Below are 9,507 nucleotides of genomic sequence, written 5' to 3'. Positions count from 1 at the left end.
CCAGAAAACATGAGCCTGATAGAGATTTGAGGGTGTGTGAGACTTATTGATGTTGTCCCTTGAGATGTGAGATCCCTGTGGATGTGTGATGGGTTTCTGAGTGTGAGTTGAGAGTGATGAGAAGAGTGACTTACCCTGGTGGAACGGATGAGATCATTCATCCTCTTTCCGCACTGGGTGGCTGTCCGATTTTGCAAGGCTTTGGCACTGACTACTGCTGTCAGCGCCTCCCAACCTGATTTGGTGACCTTGCTGGCTGGTCTTCTTCCAGAGCGGGGGTAGAGGAGATCGTGGAGGGTGTCCACTGCATCCAGTAGGCGCTCAAGAGAAGCTTCACTAAATTTGGGGGCAGCATATTTCCTCCCTTTGGTAGCCATCAGTTCCCAGCAGCTTCCTATCCCTTAAAGAGTGCTAGCTCTGTGCAGGGGCAGCTTTTAAATACTGCACCCGGTTTACTGCAGGCCAGAGGTGATGGCAGGGTGGACGAATCAGAGGCTGCCCTGCCAGTGAACCGGCATGTTTCCTGGGAATTAATGAGGCAGGACACACCAGGAATGGGATGAAACGGCATGAAAAGCCACCCTCATGGCCGGCTGTTAAAACGTTCTTTTTCTGGTCGCTACCGCACTTAGTCCAAATCTGAGACGATTCCACCCAATATCTTTCAGAATTTTTTTTACATTCCAGAGAGGACGATCCACCGATGTATACGCAAGACAGCTTAATCAGAATAAGTATTCCAAGTACTAAAATTGAAATGATAGGAATTGTACACCTGAATCTGCAGTGATTGACAAAAACTAAATAAAACAGCCAAATCTACTAGGTTTTTTCATGAATTGATATATTTAGATGTAAATGAATAATTGTTTTGGAAATTTAAGTAAACTGGAGCTACTTACTAAGTCAATATAATTAGTAATAGTTGTCCTAGAAAATGCAATCACTCGGGTAACGTGAATTACAAGAATAGAAATAACGCTTGTGATGGTTTAACTGTCCTTTGGAATATAACAAAAATTGAACAGTAATAAAACTTAATTCTCTATTGTCTTTTTTTGTCATTTTGTGAAGATGAAGAATGTGTTAACAATAAGAAAACCAAGCTCGTAGCATGGAAAAAAAACTCACAAGATGCCCCATAAGGGCAAAGTGGAGGGCAGCAGAAAGATGGGTCGACCTTCGATAACCAAGGTAACAGAGTAGTTGTAGACAAGCTACAGCAGCTGTGTGAGGATGGCGCAAGACAGACCAACTTTGATAAATTCAGATAGAATGTAATGCTCTAAGCCTTGTGAGTTATGTTGAAGTGTTGGCAAGATGAGAATGAAATAAGTTTGTTGAGTAACATCTCAACAAACTTCAACTCAAAGGATACTTGTACCAGATGTGGTTAGATTTCATACCACTACAGCAGATTTTAGTGCACTGAATGGTTGAAAGTGGACTAAAAGGTTGGATTTGTTTGAGGGCATGCATGTTGTGTGTTTTTTAATAAAAATGTTTAAACCAGTTCAGCCCTTTAATGTATGTCTTTCAAAGCAGTAAAATCTGCTGCGGTCAAGTAGAAGTGAACATATTAGCTTATATGTATTAAACACAGACTTCCTCAACAATTAAATTAATCCATCAAATAACTAAGCCACTCAGACCATGAAAGTCTCGGGTTTGATCCCTACCGCTGTAGCAGGAAAAACTGTTACGAGTTCCCTTCATACTTCCAGCTGGAGAGGGAGGGGGAATGAAGACAACAAACATTGGTGGAAGTCCATGTGTGTGAATGATCACCTGCAATGCCCTCCAGGGTTAAATAGCCTGGCTAACAATTACTATTGAGGCTTACACAATAATGACCAAAGGCAAAGAGCAATTAGCACCTATAAAACCATACATATGCCATCAGAGAAATGGGGAGACTGAAGGTGGGAAAAGTAAAATTTATAAACTGTGGCTGAAAAGGCTGCATTATGGGAGGACAGGCATAAAAATAAGTGAACAATTGAGAGTCCACTGCTTCTCCTCCTCCCAAAAAAGGTAAGCATTGAGAACTACACAATATTAAAAGCTTCTATTTAATAAAAATACATCACAATGAATTGTATGTTTTTGTCACGCACATGGGAAACAGCATACTGAAAGGGAGAGGGAAGGAAGGAAACTAAATAGCCAGGTTTGATTTAGTGTAGATTTTTTCACACCACACAGCATCTTTGAATACTGTACAGTGCCCTCAGTCTGCAGTTCAGCTTTCAAACTGGATGGTTTTATTACCCACGTTTAGAAAAATGTGTTGGATTGGGACCCCGGGATCTACATGGGAGAGTATTTAAAAAGGATTCCAAGCCATAATTACTTTCCACATATTATAAATTAACCAAATTCTTGGTTCCCCAAATTAGATTAAATGAAGTCCAGAAACTTTCAAAGATGCTTTTGTAAATACTGTTCTGTACCTTTTAAAAAATATTTAATAATTCTATGTATGTCTGATTTTAAATTATCAATAGCAGGGATAAGTTATACTACGTAGATGAATCTTTCAGATTACTGTTGTAGTCACTGATTGAGAGTTAGTCCACAACTGATAAATATAACCTGATGCGATCAACTTCCATTTGATGACAAGAAATTTTACTGCACTAAATGGCTAATAGTGGAATACATTAAAGGGTTAGATTTAAAAGGCTTTGAGTTCATTACTTAGCACTTCCACTAAATTCAGTGTTTTGTCAATAAAGTGGGATGTATCTTCCTTGGATAAAAATGTATAATATTGCATAGTTTAGTTTAAGTACATGGCAGTATGTTTCAGCATAGGCAAATGATTGAGAACCCTAGACTAACCCAAACCCCAACAGAATATGTGACTGTGCAAAAAGGACACAACAACCATGGTGTTAGTAGAAAATTGCAATCATTTAATCAGATATGGTGCAAGTGCTTTGTCACCAAAGTATGTTTGGAACCCAGTAGGCATTGCAAGGACTAATGTTAAGTGGCAAAGCAAACTGCAATTCAGTAAATGGACATCAAGTGACATTAAACACATGCCTGGGCTTGATAAGGACAAGATGTACTTCTGTGAAAGTAAATAATCAAGTCTTTCATAAAACAACATGCTTGGTTCAAATGTTTATTTGCCAAAATATTGGAAAATGCATTGTACTCTGGAGAGGAGTCATTGCTGTAAACAGATTAAAGCAAAAGCACAAGTGGCTTTCATAAAGTGCATTTAGAAGCTGGCTTCCATCCTCTTTGCACTTAGCATGAGGAAAGCTTTCCCACTTAACGCAGAGGTCAGATGTCAATGCTCAGTTTAGAATATCTATTCGGACAGTATATGCCTGGTTTTATTTAACAAGCTTCAATTGAATTCCTGTAGTCTTATATCATGGAGTGGAGGTGGGGAGAATTCAACTGCAGGCCATTATGCTATATTTTCTTTACACAATCAAGATTGCTGGGTGGGATGAGGGAATGTGAAGGTCAGAAGATCTTAAATAGTTTTAGATGAGGGCATGGAGGTCCGGTTTTACTCCCACTAGCTAGAATGGAATGCAAATGGAGCAGTATGGCCTGTGTAATAGTTGTGTTTATTTGAACAGAAAGCTAGCTCATTGAAAAGCTGCAAATACCAAGGCTATATCCAGCATATTGAAATACTTGCACAGCAGTTTGATCAGTAATGCAGTACGGGCAACCAGGTGCTGATTCTATGCTCCCCACTGCTTCCAGTGTGGAGCAACTTTCAAGAAATGTAAGGTCAGGTATGCACCTGTGATTTCCTGCCATGCACTTTCCACTGGAAGAATGGGATCATCCTTACATTCCAGCAGGTGAAACAATGAGTCATTTTACTAAAAAAATATACTGAACAGTTAGACTGATAAACACAATCCTTCTGGATTGAACTAATAGGAAAGTTTCCACAAACAAAACAAAATGCTGTTTTAACATATTCAGCTTTGTCCCAATCAGTTATCCATCACCACTGCACATTTTCAAAATCATTTGTACAAAAGCTGTATTAACAAACAAACCCTACAAGGCCCTGATCAAGGAGCTCAGACAGGGATTTCTGGCAGTTGAGGTCTGCTCCCACCATAGCCTTGAACAGTGTCCATGAAGTATTTATTCTTAAAATCACTGGCTGGGCAATGATCAAAAGGTCCAGATGACTGAATACATGTGTTGGCTACACTAGACATGTCATACAGCTTCTGAGTGTAGCATTGGCTTTCCAGATCTTCTCATGCTCACTTTTCCCAGTCTTAAAAGTCAACGATGAAACATCTCATTGTTTTTATTTTAGAATACCAATATCTTCAGCTGCCACTTCAGACAGATGTTGCAGTCCGTACTTTGGCAGAAAGAGCTTGCTTGAACCGCCTCCTCAAATCTAACATGTTTGGTGATTTCGGCCTAGGTATAATGGATGTTTTTCTCTTTTCAGCATTGCTGCTCATTTGTTGTTTACTAATCTCTTTGCAAAGCACATGAAAAGCATTGTACACATCATTGTAGTTTTCACTGGCAGACACCTCATAGAAGGTGCATCCTAATATGTTTGCTAACTGGAGGCCATGGTGAGGTTCCACTTGTTTAGCATGAAGGAGGTCAGCCTTGTTTCCTACAATTATGACAGGAACTCTATTCTCTGGATGCACACGGCAGACATGTTGGTGGAGCTGACTGATGAGTTCATAGCTTTTGTAGTCTATGATTGAATAAACCAATACAATTGCATCAGCCCACTGTATGGATCTGTTAAGTAGGTCATTGCAGCTCAGACTTGGTCCACTTATCTAGAAACAGAAATAACTATTACAGACATTTACCTTGATTAGATAATGTTTGTATCTAAAATCCACAAGTGAAGAGAGAAAATAGGATTGATAATATTGTAAGCAAAATCTAATATGACTGAAAATGCCATTGGTTTCTATCTAGTTTAAATATTGTCATCAAAAGTTTATTTTGCAGACAAGGACAAAGCTCAAATACAAAACAGTTATCCTAGTTTGTGCTGTGCTGTATTTCTAGATCAGTTGGTTTTGTCTGAGCTACATAATAGCTTTACTATGGCAGGGCTATGTTTATTCAGCTGTATGGCTGAGAAAAGCACAAAAAGTGTCATACTTCAGCAAAGTAGCAACAGGCAATACGACTGTCGAACCAACCTGTTTTCCACTCCAAGTATCAAGCACTTCAGTCATTTTCACTGCTTATAACCCAAATATAGATTAGTGTAGGAAGTTATGAATTCAGCCCACTTGGCTTGAATCTAATATTCCGTTTGATCAGTTGAGCAGCCTCAAATCCAGGCTACCTGTGTAAATAATGTTCTTGCCTTAAGCAAACTGAATGGGCAGACATAAGGTTTAAAATAAATCTGAGTGGCAAGCAGCTAAAAGCATGTAATGTTGCAGCAGACCCATACTTTGCTCTCTCCCATTAGTTAAAATTCCATCTGTGTATGTCATCTAAACTGCATTCCAAATATGAAGGACCTCCCACAGCCCAACATCACCATACAGGCAAGTGAGTTTTCCAGGCTTGAGGAGTGGTGGTGGTGGTGACGAGGGGTGGGGGGGGTGGCTGGATAACCTGGGACGTCTCAGTTGGAGAACAAGGAATAACAGCTGGATTGCATAAAGAGCTGGGATTATAGCAAAGAGCAAGGCTGGAGCAGTTCTTCAGATTCAATGGTCCTGGAAGGTAAGAGTGAGAGACTAAAGCATTTTTCTTGATTAGTGGGGTGAAGTGGGAGTGTGAGTAAAAGGAAAAACTCCCCATCAGGAAAGAGTTGAAAAAGGTACATAAACAGCCTATGATACAATTATAGAGGAGCATTAGGGAAGAAATACAGGGAACTATCACGACAGCCAAAAACTGGGTGAATGTCAGAATGAATTAATTAGCAAATTAGAGGTTTATGGAAATATAAAAGCACACAATTTTATCAATATATAAATGAAAGTGCCTTAAATATGCTGAATTCTAATTTATTTATTTGAACAAATAAACACATTTGGTAACATACCCCATCCAAAAGTGCTAGGATTTATGTGGAACTCCAGATCAGGTTTATTTGTGTTTAGTTGAGGAGGATTGTTTGAATCCTGCCCCTATACATGGAGGGACATTTGTGACAGGATCTTTCTTCTGAGTGCAGTGTGTTTCAGTTTGAGTGAGTAGTTTCCGAATTGAGTACTTTTATTATGGTGAGCCTTCATACCAGAACCATTGTTACAGAAACATAAGTTTCAGAGCATTAAAAGAATGCACTTTAGTTGTTTTTTTTTGCTGCTAACAAAAAGATTTCAAATTTGGAATGAGGTTGGTGAAGGTGGGGGGAGGGGGGTGGCTGGAAAGGGCCGGTATGTGAAATGCTAATTATGCTAGATCAGAAAAGCTGAAACTCAGGCAACTGGGGAAGCAGCCTCATTCCTCTATGCAACACCCAACTGTTCATAAATCATTGGCTAAATGCTACATATTTGCACCAAAGAAATTCTAGGCTTTTCTGAGGAGCATATAATTCTACGTACAGCATATATACTCAAGTAATCACCTTATTTGAAGTACTGTCAAGCAGTTCAAAATGTCAGTGCTGGTATTCCTGTTCTGGATTTAACTGTAGTAAGATGAAACACATTGACTTGACATGTGTCCAACATCTTACCACAGAATGCAGATTAATGGACCGTGAAACTGTAGAACTTCTCAGTTTGGACAATGGCAGTGTTACAGTGCTTCAGGAATGTGGCTACATCTGCTAAAGCACACCAACTGGTTCAGCAACAAGGGATTTTCTGCCTTCTGAAATGTCTGCTCAAAGCAGCACTATTTACTAAGTAAAGAAAGGAATAATACAGCAGCCGTTCTGTACAACAGCTGTTAAGTGCCCCCACCACCAATCTTAGAATGGGAATGGCCATTAAAATGAATAGACCCTTGCGGTACAATGAATCTTGAGCACCATTTTAGGGTCTAGATTTTGAGGTCCACATATTAACCCTTGTTATTATGCTGCAGCAACAAAAAGGGACCAATAGTTTAATCAAAAGCAAAAGCAAAATACTGCAGATGCTGAAATAGCAGAAAGTGCTGGAACTACTCAGCAGGTCTGGCAGCATCGGTGGAGAGGAACAGTTAACATTTCAGGTCAGGGACTTTTCTCTGAACAAAGGCTATTAGTTTAATGTTTGGATAACAAGAAAGCAATCCCTCAAACCCCATAGGCTACTCTCCCTATGGTGATAGGCTGCATCCCTTTTTTGGTGACCAGTTTGTACTTAGAGACCCATTTTGGATCAGGTTATTGACATGATTGTCTAGGCAACCTGCTGGAATGACGTGATGAAAACAAACTCTACTACACATAGTTCCCTCCTGCTCCAACGCTCTGATAACCTTTTCCTTTCGTCCCCTGACTCCTTGCTCTGCTTTGTGCCATAGGCAGCCTTTGATACCTTCCCCAAGTGATAGTTCATAAAGAAGCCTCAGCATCAAGTGTCAGTATAGCCTGGAATCGTAACTGCCAAATCAAACAACATTTTAAACAGGGTGTCACTAGACTCTTATTATTCCTCTATCCTGGGATACCAATACTCCCAGTACCCAACTCCTGGCTTGGCTGAAATCAGCTAACTCAGCAAAGACTGAGGATCATATTCAGGACAGTCTTGCTCTGCTTTGCTTACTTCAGCCACCAATTGGAAAAATTAATGGGTTACCAAGATGTTTGCTGCATGTAGGTTAGCAGGCAAGTAGTGGGTGGCACCTAATCCAATAGCCACTAAAAATCTAAGTTTTTAATGTCCTTGGGCTCTTGTTTTTTTTAAAAATCAAAATTTGTAAATAATGTAACTAAAGATTGTATGAAATTAATCCCAATAAAAACACACCCTCAAATCAGCTGAAAGAATGTTCAATTTGAGTATTGAACAACCCACTGTCCCAACATCATCCCCTCAAAGCTTTTGGATTCAGGTGAACTGTCCCAAGTATTCCATTATAATCTTACAAGGAATACATTTGTTTATGTCAGGACTCTCCTGCCCATGAGGTTTCTACTTTGTGAAGCATAATTGAGTGTGAAAGAAAAGTCATAAAGAAAATCTCACCTGGACACCTGGTGTGTCTTGAACTTGTAGTGCAAGTTGTTCTCTATCTACTTGAACTTGTCTGGAGTATAAAGTACCTGAAGATATTAAATTAGCTGTTTAGAAAAAAAAACTCCAAAATTTTATTGATTTGTCCCAATTTAATGTAGACAAAAGAACAAAGCTGTTCAACGCCGAGAAAATAAAGTTTCAAATGTTCTCAAAAGGATGGGGAACATAACGCTTACCTGCATTTCTTTCATAGTCTCCAATAAATCTTCTGGTTAGAAATCGCACTACCAAAGCTGAGAGAGAAAAAGAAACAAACGGGAATATGAAGCTGTTTGTCTGCCCAGGACAAAGACCCCAGCCCGACATTTCACAGGAAGGGGGCCACACTCAAAAGCTGCAGCTGTCAATAGTGTTTCTCGAGATGGCTATCCCCCAGAGCAAAACAAAACTTGGACTTTATTCCCATTTGTCAGAAACCCTTTTCGCCGCGTGGGGGACAGAAATTTTCCTGTAGACAAAACGAGCGCTTCTCCCTGAACAAACTTCAAAGATTGGTAAACTAGCCGGCTGCCCCGACAAGCGCTGGGAGCAGCAAATCTGTCTGCATGTCCCCTGCCGGGGTCAGAGTCACAATCCACCAGCTCCGAGCACATTGTGGCGCTCTCAGCGCCACTCTCATTCTGCAGCCCCGTTTTCTTACCGGTTTTACCCACGGCGCTGCCGCCGATCACCGCGATCTTGATGACCCGGTTGTTGGGGGCATATTCCGCAGGTCCGTACTCCTGGATCGTCGACATGTTCTGAATCAGGCGCATGTCAAACAGCAGCGGTGGCCGTGCAACAAGACAAGAGGAATCAAAGCCCCGCAGGAGGGCTGGAAGGTGCTGCAGCCGAGCCGAGTGGGCCGGGACTGTCTGACTACGCCTGCGCTCACACTCACTCAGCTCCTTCTCACTGCAGGCGCGCTGCCGCTCAGCCCCTTTTATAGCAAACCTGCCCGCGCGCTCTGATTGGTCACTGGCGACTCTGCTGATTGGATACTTGGAGCAAGAACTTCATTTTACCTGAGATTCTTTTCAGAATCTCTGGATCTCTTGTGCAGCCAGAGTCCGCACAGTGTGTGCAACTGGACAGAGCCTGGGCAGAATGTACAAGTGGACAGAACCTGCAGCTGGACAGTGTGTGTAGCTGGACAGTCTGCAGCTGGAGAGTGTCTGTGGCTGGACAGTCTGCAACTGGACTCTATCTGCAGCTGGGCAGAATGTGTAACTAGGCAGTCTGTGGCTGGACACAATCTGCAGCTGGGCAGAATGTGTAGCTGGACAGTCTGCAACTGGACACAATCTGCAGCTGGGCAGAATGTGTAGCTGGACAGTCTGCAACTGGA

The 9,507-nt window shown here is 41.2% G+C and overlaps 1 protein-coding gene across 1 annotated transcript; it reads right to left on the bottom strand.

Moving 5' to 3' along the window:
* Window positions 1-3,119: 3,119 nt before the first annotated feature.
* rasl11b (RAS-like, family 11, member B) lies at window positions 3,120-9,086 on the bottom strand. The gene is made up of 4 exons (XM_078547839.1): window positions 8,821-9,086; window positions 8,357-8,413; window positions 8,130-8,206; window positions 3,120-4,805 (listed from the first exon to the last, which is right to left on the bottom strand). Exons 1-4 carry the CDS (start codon window positions 8,933-8,935, stop codon window positions 4,338-4,340), a joined length of 717 nt encoding a protein of 238 aa, XP_078403965.1. The 5' UTR covers window positions 8,936-9,086; the 3' UTR covers window positions 3,120-4,337.
* Window positions 9,087-9,507: the final 421 nt, after the last annotated feature.

Source organism: Cetorhinus maximus, chromosome 1 (genome assembly GCF_964194155.1).
Source record: "Cetorhinus maximus chromosome 1, sCetMax3.hap1.1, whole genome shotgun sequence".
NCBI lineage: Eukaryota > Metazoa > Chordata > Chondrichthyes > Lamniformes > Cetorhinidae > Cetorhinus > Cetorhinus maximus.
The sequence above is the reverse complement of the archived record's forward strand: the minus strand, read 5'-3'. Positions and strand labels throughout refer to the sequence as shown.

What these genes read in the sequence shown, in the direction of transcription:
- rasl11b (XM_078547839.1), bottom strand. Translation starts at nt 8,935, where the DNA reads ATGCGCCTGATTCAGAACATGTCGACGATCCAGGAGTACGGACCTGCG. An exon ending in CAGCGCCGTGGGTAAAACCG is followed by an intron (nt 8,414 to 8,820) that starts GTAAGAAAACGG and finishes TTTCTCTCTCAG; the next exon opens with CTTTGGTAGTGCGATTTCTA. An exon ending in AAGACACACCAGGTGTCCAG is followed by an intron (nt 4,806 to 8,129) that starts GTGAGATTTTCT and finishes TTCTGTTTCTAG; the next exon opens with ATAAGTGGACCAAGTCTGAG.